The 23,533-nt window shown below is 34.9% G+C and overlaps 1 protein-coding gene across 1 annotated transcript in view; it reads left to right on the forward strand.

Annotated features, from left to right (window-relative positions):
• The first annotated feature begins 6,641 nt into the window (after nucleotides 1–6,641).
• LOC123530031 (peptidyl-prolyl cis-trans isomerase-like 1) overlaps nucleotides 6,642–23,533 on the forward strand; it is a 40,831-nt gene continuing 23,939 nt past the window's right edge. Inside the window, exons 1-2 of the mRNA XM_045310714.2 lie at nucleotides 6,642–6,800; nucleotides 21,973–22,127. Coding sequence (XP_045166649.2) covers nucleotides 6,730–6,800; nucleotides 21,973–22,127 — 226 coding nt within the window. The 5' untranslated portion in view covers nucleotides 6,642–6,729. The remainder of the gene's footprint in view (nucleotides 6,801–21,972; nucleotides 22,128–23,533) is intronic.

Below are 23,533 nucleotides of genomic sequence, written 5' to 3' on the forward strand. Positions count from 1 at the left end.
ACTCAAAAATTTACAAAAAGATGATGCAATACCTGCATTTACAATACATATAAAATAAGGCCCGTATGTCAATTTGTGACACACGTCCCCCCTTAAAAAGAAAATTTATAATTTTCTTAAATGAAAACAAAATGACATACTGAAAATAGCAAACACAACAAAAAAAAAACACACTGTCACTATCTGTACACCATATAATATAGCCACCTGTCTACACTCTACTTAAATAATCTGCACCTACATTTTCTCTACCAGGAATTGCTCTAATATTGATCCTATATGGCTGTAATGCCAATGCCCATCTCATCAGCCTGGAATTGCTAAGTTTCGCTTTATTCAAATAAGTGAGCGGCTGATGATCTGTCTCTAATACAAAGTCTTTACCGAACAAATACCGGTGAAACTTAGCTACTGCCCATACTATCGCTAAACACTCCTTCTCTATCACTGAGTACTTTTGCTCCCTAGGTAGCAATTTTCTACTAGCATACGCTACAGGTAATTTCTCTCCATCACTTTCCTGAAGCAATACTGAGCCTAAGCCTACATCTGAAGCATCTACTCTCAATATAAAAGTCTGATCTAAATCTGTCATAATCTCTCTGATCCTCCTCTACAATAGCTGCTCCAACCTTACTTAAAATACCCTTATCTGGTATAGACTTACTATCATCCTTCCTTTCACAGTACTGTTTCAGCATGTTTGCATGAAACGTTTTCAACTTTCCGTCTACATCTATCCTGTAATCTAGTCTATTTACTACCTCTACTACTACGTAAGGACCCTTCCAATGTAACAACAACTTATTATGTTTCGTAGGTAACAATACAAGTACCTTACTACCTGCCTTAAACCTCCTATCTCTAGCCTTCCTATTGTAATACTTCTTGTATCTAGCACTACTTTTTGCTAACTGTTGCTGAGCTATCTTACACGTATCCTCCAACTTTTCTTGCAAATCCATAACATACTGGTAAGTGGTTTTAACCTCATCATTCTCCGTCTTACCAGCCCATAACTCTCTTAGCACAGTTATCGGTCCACGGATTGTTCTACCGTAAAGTAACTCAAGGAGAAAAATCCCAAACTTTCTTGCGGAACTTCACGGTAAGCAAACAACATAGCATTCAAATACCTATCCCAATCTCTAGGTCTCTCACTACACATAACGCTTCAACATTTGCTTCAAACTACCGTTTAAACTTCTCTACTAAACCGTTACACATAGGGGATACGGTGTTGTAGTTAACTGCCTTAATGACAATAACCTACTTACTTCTGCCATAAGTTCTGACGTAAACTGCGATCCACAATCGGTAAGCATTTCCTCTGGCAATCCTAATCTACTATACATATCTACTAATGCCTCTGCTACTCTCTCAGTTTCAATACTAAGTAGTGCTATGGCTTCTGGATATCTAGTAGCATAATCTACCATAGTCAAAATGTACCTGTTTTTCCTATCAGTCATAGGTTCGATCGGACCAACGATATCGACGACAACTCTCTTAAACGGAGTATCAATCAAAGGCATTTTTCCTAAAGGAACTTTACTTACTCTACCCTTAGCTATAGTATGTTGACAAATACTACATGACTGACAATACCTTCTAACCTCTGCCATTACTCCTGGCCAGTAAAATTCGCCTAATACCCTATCACTAGTTTTCCTTATACCCAAATGGCCTGACAGTAACGAGTCATGTGCAACTTTCATCACAGTTTCTCTAAGACATTTAGGTACAATTAACTGTCTACTTTTGTCTAAATTCTGGGCGGTATACTCTCTATATAACAATCTATTCCTTATCTCAAACCTAACTGAACCTTTACCTCTACACTGCTTAATCGTACCTTCCTCACCTTCTTTCTACACAAATCTAAAGTGCTATCTTTCGTTGCTTTTCTAAGAATTCCTCTCTAGATATATCTAAAATCTGAGACGGAACTTTAAGCTTTACTGCTTCTTAACTTGGCTTGCGCCCTAGTTTCTACTGCTGACGCTAAACTACTAAACTGAGGTTCTACAGCTCCCTCTACGTTACCAATTATAACATCATTGGTAGGATTATCTACAACCAACGCCTCTACTGTACCCTTGAAATACGGACAATCAATATCTATTCTAGCTACATCTAGCCTATGTTCACTCCCATCTATGTACTTACATCTACGGGGTTTCTCTAAAAACACACTTGCTTCCAATAAGCCCCGTTTTCACTATCACACATGTACAACCTGTATCTCGCATAGCGATTACATCCCTACCATTACAAGTACCGGGTTTTGTAGGACATGTACTTACACTAAGCATACCTAACTCCTCTACATCACTTAGTTCTATAATACTATTTCCACTCTCTGACCTACTTGACTTACTCCTATCTCTATCTCTATTTCTTCCTCTACCTCTACTCCTAGATCGGTCACGGCCTCTACTGCTATTTCTACTTTCCTTACTATTCTATTCTCCCCTTTACTACTTTCCTGTTCCTGCTCTACTTCTAACTCTGCTGCTGCATTAGCACTATTACCGCCGTACTTTCCACTCCTACAGTAATATGAGCTATGCCCTATTCGACCACACTTATTACACTTCAGTACACCAAAGGGTTGAAAACCTCTACCTCTATTAGCAACATTGCTACTACCTCTATTACTAGTGCCTACATTACGACTACTAGGATATGTCTCTGAGGTATTTCATATGGTTTATAGCTCCGGTCCCTTATTGGTTCGATTCACGACATACTTGGGACCTCCACGAGTCTTTGCAAACAAATCTGCATCTTCTGCTACATCCTTAGCTTAACTAACTTCTTACTACTCAAATTCTGGTATAGTTCTCTATTACATACATCTAAAAATTGGTCCCTAAGTATAAAATCTAATAATCCTTCATACGTTTTCTCTACCTTACTCAGTCTAAGCCAACCATCTAAATATCTACTTATTCTGGCTAGAAACATCACAAAGGTCTCATTATCACGAGGCCTTTCAGTTCTAAACTTTTTCTTATAGCCATCGTCAGTGAGTTCGAACTGACGTAGCAAAGCGGCTTTCAGTTTATCATAATACTTCCTATCTTCCAACGGAAGCCTATCAAAAACCTCTCTTGCCGTACCCTTTAGAAGGAACGGTAAGTTAAGTGACCATATCTCTTTATCCCAATCCTGCGCAACAGCGTACGTTCGTACACATTCAAGTACGCATCCATGGAATCAATTTTCTCATCAAAGGGAGTCATCTTAACCTTTACCTTTTTCTTACTCATCTTTTCTAAGTCTGTCTTAAACTTATGCTCTGTTTCTAATTTCCTACTTTCTGCTTCCTCCTCTCTGTTTCTAACTTCCTAGCTAACACTAACTTCTCCTTTTCCATTTCTAACTTATCCTGTTCTAACTTACGTCCGTATTCTAACTTATCTAATTCTAACTTACGTTCATACTCTATCTTTTCCTTCTGCAATCTAGCTTTCTAACTCTAATCTTTCCTCTCTGTCTCTAAACTACTTTGTCGTTCATATTCTATCTTTTCCTTCTGCAACCTAGCTTCTAACTCTAATCTATCTTTCTCTGCTTCTAATCTACTATGTCTTTCATCACGTTCCCTAGCCTGCCTTCCTTAACAAAGTTACGTAACTCCTCTCCTTCATAACCTAACTCCCTTCCTACCTTCGTTAACTCTACTACACTAGTCATGATTACACTACGTTAACACTATATAACACTACGCACTACAGCTACTAAACAACCTGAGACACTAAATAAACAATCGTGAGGGAATACTAGACTACACTAATTTACACTAAAGCTCTACAGTTACCACTGAAGCCAAAACAAAATACTATACTCTACGTATATACTACACAAAACGTCCTCACTAAAATAATAATACACTAAGTTGCGCAACAGTACTATGTGTCAATCAAGGTTGCATAGGCAAACAATCAACAAGTACAGTGACAGTAGCTGTAACAATACCCTAGCCTTTCAAATATCAATCAACTGTAACTAGTGTTAACACTTTAGTGTAACAAATAAACAAAATAAACCAAAGTGCTTTATCCTAAGATAAAGTATAGGTATAACCCAACTGTGTAGCACTAAAACTTAAAAGTAGGTATAAAGTATATCAAGTAAACAAGCTTGCTAACACACACAAATAAAAAAAAAAATAATACTGTATCTGGTATGTATACAGCACACTAATACCTAATAGGATCACTGGGAGAAGTAGGGCGACGCACAAGTAAGAGTGAGTAGGATAACTCTCAGCACAGATATATGATGGCTTAATCATAGAGTGACACAAAAACCCAAAAGAAAATAAAAGGAACGAACTCACCCCAGAATCCAAGTGTCGTAAACAACTGTCTATCAGTCTGTGACCACAAAAGCTGGTTAGCTGAAGCTACGGATCTGTCTTGTCTTGTCTGAGGTAAGACGTCACTCTGAAAAATGAATAAAAACTATTATATGTGTAACAATAAAACAAAACAAGAGGAATCTTTAACAATTATTGCTGCAGTTAAATGGGTGTTAATAATGTTCGAATAGCTACTGTGTCTGGTCGACCAATCCCACTTCTGACACCATTGTGACAGAAAGGCCGTACCGGCGACAGTAACCATCAAAACAAATCAACACCCTTTACAATATTTACAATTTATTTACATAAGATGATTATTAACAATGAATAGATATGAAAAGAAAAAAAAAAACTGATTATAAGAAAGAAAAAAAAAAAGTTCAGTATCTCTAGATCAAAAGTTCTTATAGTCCATTCTAATCTGACGTGACACAGGTCTTTAATGTAATTGTGAACTTTAAGTAGCACAAACAAAAACATAGCTTCTAATTCATCCCTTTAAACCGTGAATACGTTGATTCCGTGTTGGCTCCCTATGGTGGTAGGTGATTGCATCCCCTGAGCTGACTTCAGAGGATAACAAAAATCATCGTCTTTGCGGTTTACGGCACAACCATGGACGAAAGCTCTGCGCTGGGAATATCACATCCAGGCGAGTGAAGACAAGTGAACCTCGGGCATTGTACTTCCGGGTTATGACATCACCAGGAAAATCGTCTGGCGAAGAAGCTAAAATGTATAACATATGGCAAGCACCATAGCAAAACAAATAAGTCAGGGCATAAAACTGCTCCTTTGGGTACACCATACCTCCGTAGGCTCCCATAAATAATACGTGCTACTTATACAAAACATATGTGCTACTAAGTTCATACGTCACATGATTAAAATACGTCACTTATACTTCCATTATTACAAGATTACTTACTTAAAAGACTAAAGTTAAAGTATGAATGATATGAAAAGTTTATGATGAAACATTATAGATACGGACATGATAAACTGCAGCTATTATTTTACAACTACAAATTAACAAAATTCAATGTAAATCAAACGTTATATCATAGTTGGCATCCATATAATATCTAATGCCATACATTACAACGGACATTAATTAGATGTGCTATAGACTGGCACACAATTACAAATTACAATAATATATTACATACATGGTGCTAGACTTGCCATATAGATTATACATAACAATACAATGCAGTAATGGCGTTCCATAATTAACAAAATGTTTGACATTAAGTTTTTGAAACAAGTGCTTTACAATTATCACGATACAAATTTCAGTATAAATCTAACATCTTATATAAACGAAACGTTTAGACTCCTCTTTCTAAATAATTTTACAAAAGTCTGAAAAATTTAATAAATTATGTCTGACATACCGAAACTAGCCAAAATCATGTGCCAAAAAGTAAATGTTACAGAATTCTGTAAAATGCACAAAAAATTTACCAAATAAAAATCGTAATGCAAAAATCATACAAAAATCTAACAAATAAATTTCTTACCTCGATCGAGCATAAATTTCTAGCAAGAAAATAATTCAGACATAGATTCGTCTATAAAGTCGTAAGGTGGTGTGCGCAAGGCATATCTAGTCCAGTCTATTTAAAGGATAATGTCCCGCCAAATACTAAATTTCATGTGGATTCACGCTAAGCCGTGGACTCCGACTATTTGTGTTTCCACGGGATTCACGATATAGCCGGGGAATCTAACTACTTTGGCGCGGATTTAAATTGACAATTTGAGGCCCATTATAGTGGTTTTGGGGATAAAAACATAAATTACTGAAGTTTATAAAATATCAACTTTCTTATTACTGAACAGAATTTAATGAAATTTACATGGAAATTTAAGTTATGAAATACAGAAAAAACATGAGAGGTATTTCAGGCGTGAAATCTGACATTTACCTCAATAACTCAAAAATTTACAAAAAGATGATGCAATACCTGCATTTACAATACATATAAGATAAGGCCCGTATGTCAATTTGTGACATAGTAATACCCGAAAGTGGGGGAGCAGTATCAATAGATAGAGAGATATTAGTTAACATCCTTTTTTCTTTTTCTATAGTTAAGCAAGTGGATTTTATAAGATAATCGAGAACAGCCAGACTAGATTTAGTGGTGTTCACCCTGTAGTGATTAAGTGGTCTTATACCTATATTTTTGTTATTTTTTATACGTAAGTAGTTCGTCCGGACGCTTATTATGATACAACACGCATTTTGATTAGTCAAGTGATGCATGTTAACCAATCATTTCTCTTGTTTTATTTTCGACCTGCCCGGAAGAAACAAAAACCGATCAAGAAAATTATAAATTTTCAGCATCATGTCTATAACGTCAGGATCAGGGATTCCTCCTAAAACATGGCAGCCACCAAATGTAACACTTGAAACTACGTAAGAGCAGCCAAGTTGTCTCGTACCTTTTATTCTTTCCTTTTTTTTTGACATCACAATTCGGACATACAGAATTCGTCTGATCAAAGAAGTATCCCTGTTTCTCGTATTCTCAGGGTTTCTCATATTCTCGTTTTTTGCCTTCAAGTTGTCAAATAATTTAATGTTTGTTATTTTCTAGACAGGAATGGTACAAAACGAACACACTGAAAATTTAAAGTGATTTGAATTAGTGATGGGCCGATTAGCGGATATAATCGATTGACGGCTAGAAAAGTCCAACCGATTCCGATAATCGATTATGTTTTCTCAGAGTCGATAGCGGGTACGAATCTACACGGGTATGGACGAAGGTTTCCGAAGGGAAATACGGTGCGTGAGAATTTATGTTTACCTGGAAATATCCGAAATATGGGTGGTTTTCAAAATAATGAAGCTTTTTCTTCTCTCTCACCTTACTTTAATTCAGTTAAGTTTTAGAATGTGTTTTGGAGCAAAATATATCCAAATCAATGTACTCAATAAATGTGTGCAATTTCAGCTTAATGGCTCAAGCAGTTTTAAAGTTATATTAAACTATATAGCTAATTTTGTCCCCTGTGCACCCAAAAAAGTGTGACATTTTACATGAAGTATACTTTTCAACTGAGGTTTACTTTTTAAAACCATGCTTTATGTTACAGCTTTGGCTTTTTAATGTAACTTAAACTCTGCACATTTAAATAAAATACTTCTTTTCATTATATACATCTTATTGTTACCAATATTTCACATCTTGTGATGGAACCCTTTTCACGAAAAATAGTGAAAAAAATACTAAATTTAAATGTTGAACACTACAATTTCATAACCCTATTACTTTTCTAAAGTCTTAATGTTTTTCTAAGATCTTTATCCTTTCAGCTGTGAAGACACAGTATGATTTTTTTCTTTAATAATGGACTTTCTCAGAAACTTGATGAATGTCTATACACCTAAAAATGTCCCCTGTGCACCTTTTCAGTTGTTTAAGTGTCAGATTTCTTTATTCTTTAATATAAATGGGATTTTACTTATTTTTGCTTGAAAGGGAGTTACAACAGATACAAAAGCAGCCTTCAACTTCACATATTACTGACTGTTAAACATTCACAAAGCCAAAAGTGAGTCCCCTGTGCACCCTTTTTTGGACATATATCAGTTATCATAGCATTACTGTAATTTGTGGTGGCAGTTCTATATTCTTAGCAGTGTGTATGCAAAATTAGGCATTACTTGATAATAAAGCATTATAATAAGAAACCCTGGACAATTAAAATTCATTGTTTGCATTTTTTCCGAAGTTGCCAATTTTCAAGTTTAATAAGTGGAAACAATAATTTTATTGCTTCTTAAGCTCTTAAGTTTACCTAAATACGTAAATGTTCACTTAGTAAATATTATTAGTTAAAAGAATTTTACTTACCATGAACATATTCTAATAAATAAATATTTTGATACAATTTGTCCCCTGTGCACCCTTGTTAGTAAACATTATAAAGTATGTATGAATTTTCATTTTATCATGCATGGTATTTTGTCATTTTTCTAATATGAATAAGCAGTTCATGTAAACTAAATGATTTCAAAGTGTTTGTTAAGTATAAAGTCACTTATTTTTCAATTAAAGCATTACATTTTGTTGATTTTTCATGTTTTTGTAGTGAAAATTTTCAATTTTGTAGTTATTTGTGGGAATAAACTATTTTTTTGATAGTATTTGTCTAAAGTTTATTACCAGTAGTCTTTTTATGAATAGAAAACTTATAATGGATGAGATTACACTGATCTTCAGTATTGTCCCCTGTGCATCTTTTAAAATAACTCAATTTTGAGTAGACAATTCTAGAAATTAGAATACTGACATTCTTGAAAATTTGGCATGTGGTTTATAAACATGCAACATGTCAAGAAAAAAAGTTGGTTTTTATAATTATATGATAGTTATTTTGCATTCAGCAACAACTTTTTTCTAGGTAAAGTTTTATTTTCATGTCAAATTTGTGCAGAAAGGGTGATTTTAAAAAACCAATGTCCATAAACAATGATTAAATAAGTTTCAAACCATATACATACACCCATTACTTATCACTTATGTTGAAAAAATTACTGTTATACAATTTCCTTGTCATAAAACCATGCAACATTTATCACCACCTTACTGGAAATTCACTGAACTTTCGAATTAAAGGCTGAAATATTTTCTGATTGGCATTTCTCAACACTTTCCCAAAGTTATTTCCTTCAAATCTGAAGTATTTGCTAAAATAAAAAATAGGTGACCACCATAAGAAATAAGTTTGAATTTTCAACCCCTATGTCACACTTTTGCTTCATTATTTTGAAAACCACCCATATGGACTACCTGCATACATAACGGATAAAACAGAAGTATGCCGACAATCAAACGTTAGTATTTCGTTTCAGTTATCCAATGAAAATGGATTTAACATCTTACAGTTAGGCACAGCTGTTAACATGGCGGCGTCCATAGCGTCAATAAAAGTGGGGCAAAATAAATTAGAGAAACTTTGATAAATTTTCGTATTTAACAACGGTATGCCCGAGGGAATTTATCTGTTGAAACTGGACACTAATGCCGTTAGATTTCCGTGTCCATAATGTAATTTCAATGGAAAGAACTTGTGTGTTTTTATGCAGTTGCAGTTGTCATCGAGTTGTCATGATTTTTTCTGCCGAAATTCCGTTTACCCAGTACCGCTGACCAGTGTACATATGGAAACAGATTAAACTCTGATTTTTATCTGATCATTTTTTACCAAGCTTCATGACATTGTTATATGCCATAGCAACAAGCAGTTGGAACATGGTGCTACTCAGTAGTGTCAGGCTATGGTAACCATTGTATGAAAATATTTATATTACCGAAAAATAACTGAATTCATTTAATGGTTTTCTACAATCACTATTTTTGTCAGCCAGAGAAAGACTGAAATATCTGTACTTCCTTGCTGTATGCTAGATATGTTACAGGTACATGTATACCAGTCAACTGTCACAAATGACAGCTATGAGTCTATGATACATGTACACCAGATTGCAATTTATTATTGTTTCCCTGTCTGCAACTAATTAGTCATTACTAAAGTTTCTGTTTACCAGGAACCAGCTTTGAAACATCTGATTAATGGTAGTTCTTTATTTTTCAAAAGAGCATATGAATTTTAAGTAAAACAGTCATTTTAAAGACATGACTATCTGAATAAACAAGTATGAAAATAAATAACATTCAACCGATTATTTTTCCGATACATCGCATCGGTTTGCTAACCGATTCCAACCGATAATCGGTTGGAGTTTTCCAACCGATGTCCCATCACTAATTTGAATGCATATTGACGAAACGAATACAGGCTGACTCGGACCATGGCTGATTCGGACCAAATTTACTTTGCTTATTCGGCCCAAATTGTCTAAGTTTTCCTGACACTGATGTCATTAGTAAAAATAAAATTTATGAGTATTAAGTTTAATAGCGAGTACCCCACCCACTATCCAGAACAGCCCAATGCATATATTTTTGAATCTTACTAACTATGGGAACGTGAAAAGATGGAACATACCCTTTGTTTTTAAGCCAAATTTTAAATTCGTTAAACTGATATTAATTATAGCAGGGGATATTGAAAGTAACCCTGGGCCCACCAGAAGTTGTTGTAATCAATGTGATCGTATTGTCAAGAGGCTTGACAAGGCTGTACAGTGTGACGAATGTGATGAATGGTCACATGCTAAATGTGCAGGAATAAGTAATGATAAATATAAAGAACTACAGACTTCATCTGAAAATTGGTTTTGCAAAAACTGTGTATCTCCGTGTGGTATATGTACAGAGGGTGTCTATAATTCTGACCCCGCTATCGAGTGCGATGCATGTAAGGTATGGTTTCACAATTCTTGTGCCGTAGTGTCGCAAACGGAATACATGGTAATACAGGCTACTAACTGCTCTTGGTCGTGTCCTGAGTGCAATGCAATTAATCTGTCGACATCTTTTTCAAGTTTTGCGTCTAGTGTTGAAACGAGAAATCAGTATGAAATACTCTCAGAAAGTAAAATAAATAACCAAAGACCACAAAAGAAAACTGTTAAGGCAAATTCCATAAAAATTGTTTCTATGAATGTAAATGGAATACGTGGAAAGAAATTAGAAATTCAATCATTTTTAGAGGTAGAAAGTCCAGATATTGTTGCTATACAAGAAACAAAAATTGATTCATCAATTAGTACAAGTGAAATTATACCGGAAACATTGAACTATGACGTTTATAGAAATGACAGGAACCTACATGGGGGAGGAACAATGCTACTTATTAAGACAACATTAAATTCAGCTCCGTTAGCATTTCTAGAAAATGAATCGGAATCTGTTTGGTCTAAAGTATCTCTGAATGGGAAAGATCACTACTTCGGAAGCTGGTACAGAGAACCAAGCTCACCAGTGGAACATATGAACTTATTAAGAGAACAATTTCTTAAAATTAAGGAGAAAGTTAAATCTTATATAATACCAAATATACACATACTCGGGGATCTGAACTTTAGGAAGATTGACTGGGAAAAGAAAATTAATAAAGAAACGGGGTCAAGTTTAAGTGATTGTGACGGCCAAATACTTATAGACATTTTAAATGAGAACAGTGCTGAGCAAGTTATTATGTTTCCAACCAGGGAAAATAATACTTTAGATTTGTTTATTACTACAACTCCTGACCAGATAAAGAACATTAATTCACCTGATAAATTTAGTGATCATGATGTTATTATGGGAACATTTACAAATTTTAAACCCTATAAAAAACAGCAAAAGAGAACATTTTTAGTTTACTCCAAAGGGGATTACAGTACAATGAGAGATGAAATGACTAATTTTAGTAATGATAAATATTTTAATGGATATCAGAACGATCGTTGTGTAGAAAAGAACTGGAACCTATTCAAAACTGCAGTATTAGAATCTATAAAGAAAAACATTCCTAGCAAAAGAAGTAAGGGAGCGAAGTCAGTACCATGGATATCTAACAAGATTAAATCACTTATTAAAAAACGTAATCGTGTTCATTCAAGTTTTAAAAAAACAGGCAACACCAGACTGAAAAATAAATGGCAAAAAATTAGACTATCAGTAAAAAAAGAAGTAAAAACCGCGCATGATTCATACGTAAATAATCTTATTGGGGACATCAAGAGCGACTCGAAACCTTTTTGGAAGTACATTAATAGTAAAAAATCAGAAAAATCTGGAATTCCTCCCTTAAAAACAGAAGATGGCAGGACAGTTGAATCTGATAGCGATAAAGCAAATGCATTGAATAAACAATTCACAAGTGTTTTTACAAAAACTGAATATTCATCAGTACCTGTATCTTTTAAGGATGGTAATGTCAAGATGGAAAACATAATAGTGACATCGAAAGGGGTAGAAAAACTTTTAATAGGACTAAATGTAAATAAAGCGATGGGACCTGATTCGTTACATCCAAGAGTGTTAAAAGAGCTCGGCCCAAGCATTGCAGATATTCTGGCACATCTATTTCAACAATCAATTAATGTAGGCAAAATACCGGATGACTGGAAAATGGCAAATATATGCCCATTATGTAAAAAGAAGGATAAATCTTTACCCAGTAACTATCGCCCTGTATCATTGACTTGTATCTGTTGTAAAGTGCTAGAGCACATCATTTGTTCAAATTTGATGAAACATTTTGAAGCCCATAATATACTTAATAGTAGGCAACATGCATTTAGGAAACATCACAGTTGCGAAACTCAACTAGCAACAGTGATTAACGACTGGGCATATTCAGTAGACAGAAACAAACAAGTGGATATTTTTATTCTGGATTTTGAAAAAGCGTTCGATACCGTGCCTCACGAACTTCTAAAATCTAAAATGCATAAATACGGTGTAAGACCCAATATTTTAAATTGGATTGACTCATTTTTGGTAAATCGCAGTCAGTGTGTAATTGTTAACGGTGAATCATCAAAGGTATCATCAGTTCTATCTGGAGTACCACAGGGAACAGTGTTAGGACCCATTTTATTCTTAATACATATTAATGACATTTCTGATAATATTGCATCAAATATCAGGTTATTCGCAGATGATTGTGTGTGTTATCGGGAAATACTAACTGACAACGACTGCTTTGAATTACAAAAAGACATTGATAAATTAGGAGAGTGGGCAATAACATGGGGGATGAGATTTCAACCAGTGAAATGTAATATGATGACCTTATCTAGAAAAAAATCAATCATAAAATATCAATACACCCTTAAAATACTCCCCTGGAATTTCTGAAGTCAATCAATATTTGGGGGTTAATATAACATGTGATCTTACTTGGAATAAACATATTGAAGAAACGTGTAATAAAGCATACAGAACATTGGGATTATTAAGACGGAATCTACAGGCTTGTCCTCAGGATGTCAAACTTCAAGCGTATAAAGGTTTAATAAGACCAGTTTTAGAATATTCAAGTACAATTTGGGACCCACATCAACAATACTTACAAGAAAAAATCGAAGCGGTACAAAAACGATCAGCTAGATTCATCACGTCAAACTACAACTTCGACCCAGGAAGCATGACCGGAATTTTAAATGACTTAAAGCTAAAACCCCTAAAGGAAAGAAGAAAACAGAGTCGTCTAATTTTATTCTGTAAAGGTTTAAATAACACCGCGTCAGTACCAGTGGACCATCTAGTTAAACCTATACGTGTCACTAAAAACAGACACGAGGAACATTTTAACCTTATATATGCCAGGACAGACGTTTATAAGTATAGCTTCATACCTAATACACTACGCGATTGGAATTCTCTACCACGCGAACTCATTCAGAGCTACAGAACCTCAGAAAAACCAGTGGATTTATTTATTAGTTGTATTAAAAAGTTGGACTAATTATAAGTTCCCAACACTTGGCGCAGGCACGGTGAGAAAATGTCGATGAGATGTATCACCGTAAAATATCAAGATCAAGATCAAGATCAAGAATGTCTGATGCAAAGAATAATTAAAGTCCTTATTTAAATGCATAAATGATGCATTTTAGTTTGTCAAAACTTCTTGCCCGCTTGTACAGTGTATATTTTATGTCCTTTTTTCAAGTTAAACCTCAGTATAACGCTTATTTATTTAAAAATCAACATTATTTTCTGAAAATTGCTGAACCATCCTAAATTCATGGTCATTATTGACTGTTAATTAAAAGTTTGAGGTCTGAATCAGCCAAAATATATGGTCATTATCTACTTTTATTCAAAGTATGTGGTCCGAATCAGCCAAACAATTTGGTCCGAATCAGCCACGGTCCGAATCAGCCTGTTTCCTGACGAAACTATCAGCATTTTACTCAATTTTCAAAAAAATCCTTATTTTTTTCAGGTGGTGTTAGCAAATTTGCCATAAATTATTGATTATGCAATTAATTGTAATATTTCTTGATGTATTTACTACAGAATATATCTTTTTATAACACAATGGCAATTTTAATGTTTTAAATTCTACAACTTATTTGTGATGAAAAGTCAAATCTAAATCCACGGGAATACGAGAAACTTGGTCCATTTTTGCGGGTGAGGGTGGTATCAAATACAGAAACAAAATGATTAAATGGGATAATTTCAGTAACATTTTATGACTCCATCTGAAAGACAAGTGAATTTTCTACAAAATAACACCCAAATGCTGTTTATGAAATGGTTAATCTGTTACTAGGAATAAAAACTACCCCTTAGGCCCCCGAGAATATGAGAAAACAGGATATATGCCCTTTTCCTGTATCTTCGTGCCCCCTACGTATTCCCCCATTTAAATCCCAAAATTAGGCAAAATACATTCAAAAATGTATATATGATATTGAAGATAAACCTTAAATTTATCTTAATCATGCAAACTTTTTTCTTTGGATATCCTAAACAGTCATTGTGAAATCTCAAGATGTTTCCACCATGTGTGTAACCTAAGTCATGGCTGCCATTTTCCTATATCATCGTGCCACTTGTGTTATTTGGGTCGCTTATGTCATTCAAGCATGGAAATTTTCCCCTTAGATGAAATTAGGGTTAGGAGAATTGGCAATGACCTTGGAATGAAACTGTCATAAGTTTTGGAAATGAAAATTTGGATATTTTAAAAATAATTGCATTGTACCTGGTTTCTTTTTAAGCAGCTACATATTTTTAATGATAGATATTTAATTAATGTGGATTAAAGGCAAGCTACATGTTTTTTATGCATTTTGCCTTCTTTGTTTACGAAATACCATGTGCTTATTATGTTAACACAATTTAGTGACGTCAGAGCTTTTGCATGAACTAGCAGCGCGTGTAAATGACAGAGGCACGAAGATATAGGAAGGCACGAAGATACAGGAATTGGGGATACCGTCCATCATGATCTGTAATGGTTGGCACTTGACGGCATTATCCTGTTATTTGGTCCGTGGACCAAAAACTTTCGGGTCTTATTTTCTTGTAATAATGTAACTTTCTTGAAATTTTTTATTGGTGTTTCTCACCGGTAATGGCTGTATATGTGGGTCACACATTAAACCGGAATCCACCTAAAAACCGGAATACACCGGAATACACTTTGCATAACCGGAATACACCTGTATTTTTTAATTTAAAGGTATTTTTGAAGTGTTTTTGATATAATTCAATCATATTTATCATAAATAATTAACATACCAAAGGAAAATAAAATACATTCACGCAAAATGATTTTATACGAGATTGAAATTCGGCGACTGTGATAATGTGATAATCCAATCAAACTCTATCGGGACTAATCAGAGACACGTGTTTGTTACGCCGCATACATTTAAAGGATGTTAATTGTGCTATGGCAATGAACGCAGTAAACGTTTGTATATTTATATATTAAACATGATATAATTCTTTTGAAAACTGATTTTTCAAAATATATTTTCTTCTTAAACATGTTAAATTATCAGATTAATTCTGAGGAAATAATTAAATTAGTTCCAATAATAAACATATGGTCGGTCCTTTCCGATCAGCGCGGTTTATGCGCTGACATGTGTTTTGTGTATAATTCATTTAAAAATCGAATATTGATATTGTTTTCTCAATTTCTTTTCTTTTTTATTTGTTATACGAAATCTGAAGAAATAATTAAATAATTTCCAATAATAAACACGTGACATGTCCCTTCCGATCATGTTATGCCCTTTCCGATCAGCGCGGTTTATGCCACTCGTATTTTGTCTATAAATCATTTTAAAATCGAAAATTGCTATTTTTTAATTCCTAATTTATTTTCTGTGTTATTTGTTAAATGAAATATGAAGAAACAATTTATAATTTCAAATAATAAACATATGACAGGCCCTTTCCGATCATGTTAAGCCCTTTCCGATCAGCGCGGTTATGTCATGACCCGTATTTTGTCTATAATTCATTTATAAATTGAATATCGATATTTTTTTATCATAAATTATTTTCTTTGTTTCATTTTTTAAATAAAATGTGAAGTAACTATTAAATAATTTCCAATAATCAACATTCCGGTATCTAGTCACAGCGACGTAAGCGTGCAACATTTCAGTAAGCTCGCTGAATTTCAATCTCGTATAAAATCATTTTGCGTTAATTAAAGTATTTTATTTTCCTTTTGTAAACTTATTTTATATTATACTCAAATGTTTTCTGCATTAGCCCCTACAAAAATACCATTTATTATTGAAATACGGGTATATTTCGGTTATGGAAATTTCCGGCGCGGACGCTGAACTTCAATCTCGTATAAAATTATTTTGCGTGAACGTATTTTATTTTCCTTTCGTATATTAATTATTTATGATAAATATGATTGAATTATATCAAAAACACTTCAAAAATACCTTTTAATTAAAAAATACAGGTGTATTCCGGATATGCAAAGTGTATTCCGGTTTTTAGGTGGATTTCGGTTTAATGTGTGACCGGTATATGTTATTGGGGTCAAAAAGTAGTCCATCCTAAAAAGTAGTTCCTACAGTGTTGCAAAAAAGTCCCTATTATTATTATTATACCAGATTTATATAGCGCCCTTTTCATGATCAATTTCACGTTCAAAGGTGCTTTACATAGTTCAAATGCAGCCACACAGGGCGCATAATTCATCCTCTACTAGTACAGACACAGAGCGATCTGACCAGAGGGACAGAGTGAGACAAAGCCCCCTCGACAGAGAGATCAGAAATCAGATACAGGCTTGTCCGGCTAACTTAGCCTAGCTCGTTGCGAATAGACAGCCTAGTTCTTTAACGTGCCCAGTCTATAGCACTGATACACGCAAGGATTGCCTGGGTTCCTGGCCAGTACACTTCTAGTTGGGTGGGAAACACTGAAACGCTTTCTGAAAATTCCCGAGTAGCTGCCGGGGATCGAACCCCCGACCTCAGGATTGGAAGGCCAGTGTGCAAACCACTGAGCTATCTGTCACCCTAAAGTCTTTTTCATTCCTCTATAGTCTGTATCAAAATACTAATGCCCTTTATTCCATACAGTGTCAGCCCTTTTTTAACGCCGATTTTGGGGCCGAAATTCGGCCCCATTCCCCAGGCAAAATAATATACTTTTATCCCCAACTGCACTAAAAAATTCCCCAATTGCAAGTCGTTTCCACTGCAGATAGATTAATAGGTCTGAATGTATATGCGTTCTAAACACCGCTTCTAGAAACGCCGCAATCGGAACATCTCAGATATTACCGTTAGCGTCGGTCATTGGGAAATTCCCTTTCCAAAGAAAAGTCTTTCCAGAATTTCTGATTCGCAGATATTTTTATCTACAACAATCCGATTTTGCGGATATATTTATCTATTAACAAGCCGAATGCGGAAGTAATGAACTAGAAAATCTGGAAATATTGTTAAGTCCAACGGCTCACAAATAATTTGAGCGATCCTGAAATGATTTCAGTCGCGGTCGCGTTCATTTCGATTGAAATCTTGCGTTCTTTTCAGTCTATTTCGGTCCGCCCAACATTTCACTCGCATTCGTTAAATTTCAGTGAAGAAAGTTTGAGAAACAAATGAACTAAAGCAGTTCGTTTGGTTCTTTCACGTGCCCAATATGATGATATTGGGTCATTTGGGGTTAAAAAACTAGGTCACCAGGTCAAATCAAAGGAAAAGCTTGTTAACACTGTAGAGGTCACATTTATGATTATATCTTCATGAAACTTGGTCAGAATGTTAATCTTGATGATCTCAATTTCCAGTTTGAATCTGGGCCATGTAGGGTCAAAAACTAGGTCACTAGGTCAAATCAGAGGAAAAGCTAGTTAACACTCTAGAGGCCACATTTATGACCATATTTTGATGAAACTTGGTCAGAATGTTAATCTTGGTGATCCATAGGTCAAGTTCAAATCTGGGTCAGGTGGGGTCATAAACTAGGTCACCTAGTGGTAGAGCGTCCGCTTCGAGTGCGGGAGGTCGTGGGTACGATCCCCGGCCGCGTCATACCAAAGACGTAAAAAATGGTACTAGTAGCTTCCTCGCTTGGCGCTCAGCATTAAGAGGGTAGTGCTAGGACTGGTCAGCCCGGTGTCAGTATAATGTGACTGGGTGGGGTATCATGTCACGTGTCTACCAGGGGTCACGCTGTCGATCGCCACTTGAGCCATTTGCGACAAAAAAATAAATGTGGCTCCGAAATTTTCTAAGTGGCGAAAATGGCCCGAAGCTACGTCTGTCTACAAAACTACGATTATTGCCAGTTTTAGGAACCAAAAGGTGTGAAAAATCGATAATCTGTGTAGACAAACAACATCTGTTATTGAAAGGGAGGAAGCCAATTTGCAAAATTTTTATTTGACCAGTCAGTTAATTGGCGATAATTAGATTATTGAACAACAAACTGGACAATTATAATCATCATTTTGTGCGCTTGATACCTTTTTTATGAGCTATCGGCCGTAGACAATCTGTAGCAAATTTTATTTATCATGTTAGTTGCCGAGCGTTAGTTTGGGCAAAAACAAATAAAAATGCTTTAGATAAGCAGAAATTGTAAGCATTGAATAGATATGATGACAGAAAAGCAATAAAACATAGGTATTTTACCAAAAATTTAATTCTAACTTACGTTTTCCGTTATTTGTCACCCGTTTTCGCGACCTTCATTTTCGGAAATTTCTGTCATTTCTGACGAGATTTTTTAGTGCAGTCTTAAATAAAAACCCAACAAAGAGTCTACATTTAAGAAACTGAATATGAAAACTGTTGCAAAAGGAGCTCATATTTTAAAGTTCTTTTCGAGAATAAAACATGTGAAGGCATCGAACCTCACCCACTAATAGGCAGTGTGCAAAATAAGACACTGCTTTTAAAAACAAAATTTCTTCTTTTTTGACATCTTTATTTTAAATGTGATGTTCTGAAATTTTTTTTATTAAATGGCAGATGTTTATAAAAATGATAATTTTAGAAGTTAACAAAAATTGACTTTCTAAATAGCTTTTTAAAGGGTTACTAAGAAATATGTATAATCACTACATTAATTTTTTGAGTGGTATGAGTACTTTGGTACATATAATGTAGTCTTACAAGAACGTCAATGCTATGCGCTTCGCCGTTGTTGGCCTCATAATTTCATCTTCGAAAAAAAGCAGTGGCTCAGAGAAAAAAATTCCCAGTGTGACCCCTGGTCTACGGCGTGATATTCCAGTGAGGCAGCACTATAAAGTTGGGCATTGTGCTCACTGCTACAAGTAGACACAGTCGTTTATATGACTGAAAAATTGTTGAAAAAGATGTTAAACCCGAACACACACACACACACAAACTAGGTCACCAGGTCAAATCAAAGGAAAAGCTTGTTAACACTCTAGAGGTCACAATTTTGGCCCAGTCTTAATGAAACTTGGTCAGAATGTTACCCTCAATAAAATTTTGGATGAGTTCGATATTGGGTCATCTGGGGTCAAAAACTAGGTCACCAGGTTAAATCAAAGGAAAAGCTTGTTAACACTGTAGAGGCCACATTTATGACTATATCTTCATGAAACTTTGTCAGAATTTTAATCTTGATGATCTCAAGGTCCAGTTTGAATCTGGGTCATGTAGGGTCAAAAACTAGGTCACCAGGACAAATCAAAGAAAAAGCTAGTTAATACTCTAGAGGCCACATTTATGACCATATCTTAATGAAATTTGGTCAGAATGATAATCTAGGTCAGGTGAGCGATACAGGGCCTTCATGGCCCTCTTGTTTTTTTTAAGTTCATAACAAATATTCCAGTTTGGCCTAGGCAGATTCGGAATCGGTCTAGCCAAACTAGAATTCTAGTTTAGTCTAGGCAGATCAAGAATCGGTCTAGACCAAACTGGAATTCTACTTTGGCCAAGGCAGATTTCCGATCTGCCTAGATTCCAGTTTGGACTACGGCATATACATTTAATTTTTTTCTAAAATACAAAGTTACTATTTCTGCACATGAAACTGGAATTGAGATTAGCAACTTTCACACTCTCAGGGGTGTTTTATTGATTGATATAGATTTCAAATCGACTGATTGTTAGTTGTCTGCTTCGGCTGTGGCACAATAACAATTGTGAAAATTAGAATTTATTTTAGGGATGGGAACGAATGTTCGAATATTCGAATATTCGAAAATCGGTCAAATATTCGAATATGAAAATCAAATTCAAATATTCGTAAATTATTGTATATTTTTTTCAAAATAAGTATCATTGATTTTGGGCAATATGAGCATGCTAATTCTACAGAATAAAACCATGTCATGTTAGTTTATCACGTATCAAAAGAAGTCCAATTAACAAGAAAATAGCAATGCATACTTGGCAGGGGCCATCGTTACTTATTAACAGTTTGCAACAGGCGTCAATGTGTCAGATGCATGTCAAAAGATGTCCAATTAACAAGAAAATTGCAGTGCATAATTACCTGGGGTCATCGCTACGGATTAACAGTTTGTATTGGGCGTAAATGTGATATATTTTTATCTTCTGTTCATTTTTATTGGCGCCTGTTTTATGTAACAAGTTGTAGATTTTTTTTTTCGAAAACAATACCAAACTTGTAGATATTGTCGATCTTTTCACAATATTTTGTACGACGTTTCAGACCATCCACAGAATCGGTTTTCATCCGCAATCGGCCATATTCGAATTAAATTTTGAAGTAGTTAATAATAAAATCATGAAAAACGTATGATTGATGCACAAGTTCATGTAGAAGGAGGTTTAAGTCTGCCTTACTTGCATTTTACACGACGATTTTTACACGCCGATTGAAATTTTTGTGGCGGCGGTAATACAATAGCGCGTCACGTGTTTAAATGGGACGACCTGCTATTTTTAGATACAATTGCGACGGTCTAAATTATAATCGTTTTGATTTTTTGTATCATTTTGCTAAAACACTGAATTAGTTAAATATGTTCATGATTATACTGACAGAATCGTGAAATAAAACGCTAGGATCGGCGGGTTTCGCTATGTAGGATCGGGTTACCCGAAAGTTTAATTTTTTTGGCCTTATTTACGATGATCCACGCTTTAAACAAATGAATACGTTGTGTATATGACAACCACTTAATAAGAATTTAAAGCTTCCATTAAAACTAACCGAATATTCGAATATATTCGAATATGGCAAACCGAATATTCGAATATTGATTTCAGTATTCGTTCCCATCTCTAATTTATTTTTATTAAAAGTACGAAAAACAATTTACTGCCGTGGTTCTGGGACGATCTGTGTATGAAAAGAATTGGAACCACTGCCTTACCCTTGCATGATCGTAAGAGGCGACTTATAGGGTCTTAACACTTGGTTTTGCTGTAACTCTGTGATTCCAGCAGGTATACAGATTTTGATTCCATACTTAATGTTTTTATTTCGATGTAAATTAGATGTGAAACCAAAATTTGTAGTCCTGTTTGATGCCATATAACCTATACTGTGTTGGTGCGCCGTAAAACCCAAATAAATAAAAAATAAACAATTTACTGCCTTTACTAACTGCTGATTGGACGTTTAGACTGATTAACCGTTGACATTTCATAATAAGAGATTAAAATTATTTTTTAACAATCTGTGTGCATTCTCCTTTAATTTGTCTCCTTTTTTCTTCAGAATGGGTTCTGTTGTAGTGGAATTATACTGGAAACATGCTCCCAGTACTTGTAGAAACTTTGCGGAACTGGCCAGACGTGGGTACTATAATGGTGTAAAATTTCACAGAATTATCAAGGATTTCATGATTCAAGGAGGAGATCCAACTGGAACAGGTACTCTTATATACTTCATTCACTTTAAAATGCTGTCTCAGTTTTTATGCCCCCAGCATCTACTGATGCGGGAGGCATATAGTGATTATCCTGTCCGTTTGTCCGTCCGTATAAGGTTAACCAAATGGGACCGTTTCGTCTAGCATCAATACCCCTTACTAGAATGACTTGATACTAATGCAGATGTAACCTGTGACCATTCCTCATCTTCAGACATCACCTGACCTCAGTTTGACCTTGACCTCATTTTGGACTTAGGTTGCTTTATATGGGCCATCTCTTGGTTAACCAAATTGGACTGTTTCGTCTAGCATCAATACCCCTTACAAGAATGAATTGATACTAATACAGATGTTAATTGTGACCATTCCTCATCTTCAGACATCACCTTGACCTCGTTTTGGACTTGGGTGCAAAATCTATCGACAAGGATGCCACTGGGGGCATCAAGCATTTATTGAACGCAGCTCCTTGTTTTAGTCACAAGATTGTATAGGAAAATAAGGCTGACATTGTTATCCATGTATAAACGTTTGGTCAAGTTGATTTTGTGATGAAGTAGGTAAATGTAAAATTATTAAGTAGGTCATTGCAATATAATGAACTATGTTAATGTAAGGTAATGGAGTAGGTCAGTTTAAGGAAAGAAAGTAGGCAAATGTAAGATAATTAAGTATGTCATTGTAACATATTTCAGGTCAGTTTAAAGATATGAAGTAGGCCAATGTAAATTAATGAAGTATGTAATAAAGTAGAGATAATGAGGATGGTCAGTGTAAGGTAATGTAGTCAGTGTAAGTTTATAGAGTAGAGATAATTAGACCTTTATCACGGACACAGACATGGAAATGTAAATGTAAACGTACTCTGTACTTCAGTCAAATTTGCGGGGTTTTCTCAAACATGTTTTAGGAATCATGGTAAATTGTTGTACTTAGTGTGTATTGAGAATATGTATAATCATAATTATAGCGATTTTCTTTTAAATTGTGTAGAGGTTTAACCCTGCAAAGCTGCATGCTGTATATGCTTACAGAAAAACACAGATCTTTTGACGTATTTGTAATTGTTTGGGAAAGGGTGGGTGTTCTAAAATAATAAAAAGATACACAAGGAATTGAAAAAGAAAGGAATATGAATAGGAATTACAAAAATAACTGATGGTTAGTGTAGGAGTGTATCTAGGGAGGTTAAAGGGTCTGGGTGTGTTTGGGAGAATACTAAAATATAAGAAGAACATAAAACTTATTTATTTGTTGTCTCATGTTTTGGTGGTCAGGGTGTAAGAGTCAGTGGGATTGAGGTAAAAGGATATTTAGAAACAATATCGGCCATAACACGGCCTGTAAACCCCAGATCTACATACTTTTGATGGCTAGCAAGGTAGTGGAGGAAATTGCTAATAA

The sequence above is a fragment of the Mercenaria mercenaria genome, chromosome 13 (genome assembly GCF_021730395.1).
Source record: "Mercenaria mercenaria strain notata chromosome 13, MADL_Memer_1, whole genome shotgun sequence".
Classification (NCBI taxonomy): Eukaryota; Metazoa; Mollusca; class Bivalvia; order Venerida; family Veneridae; genus Mercenaria; species Mercenaria mercenaria.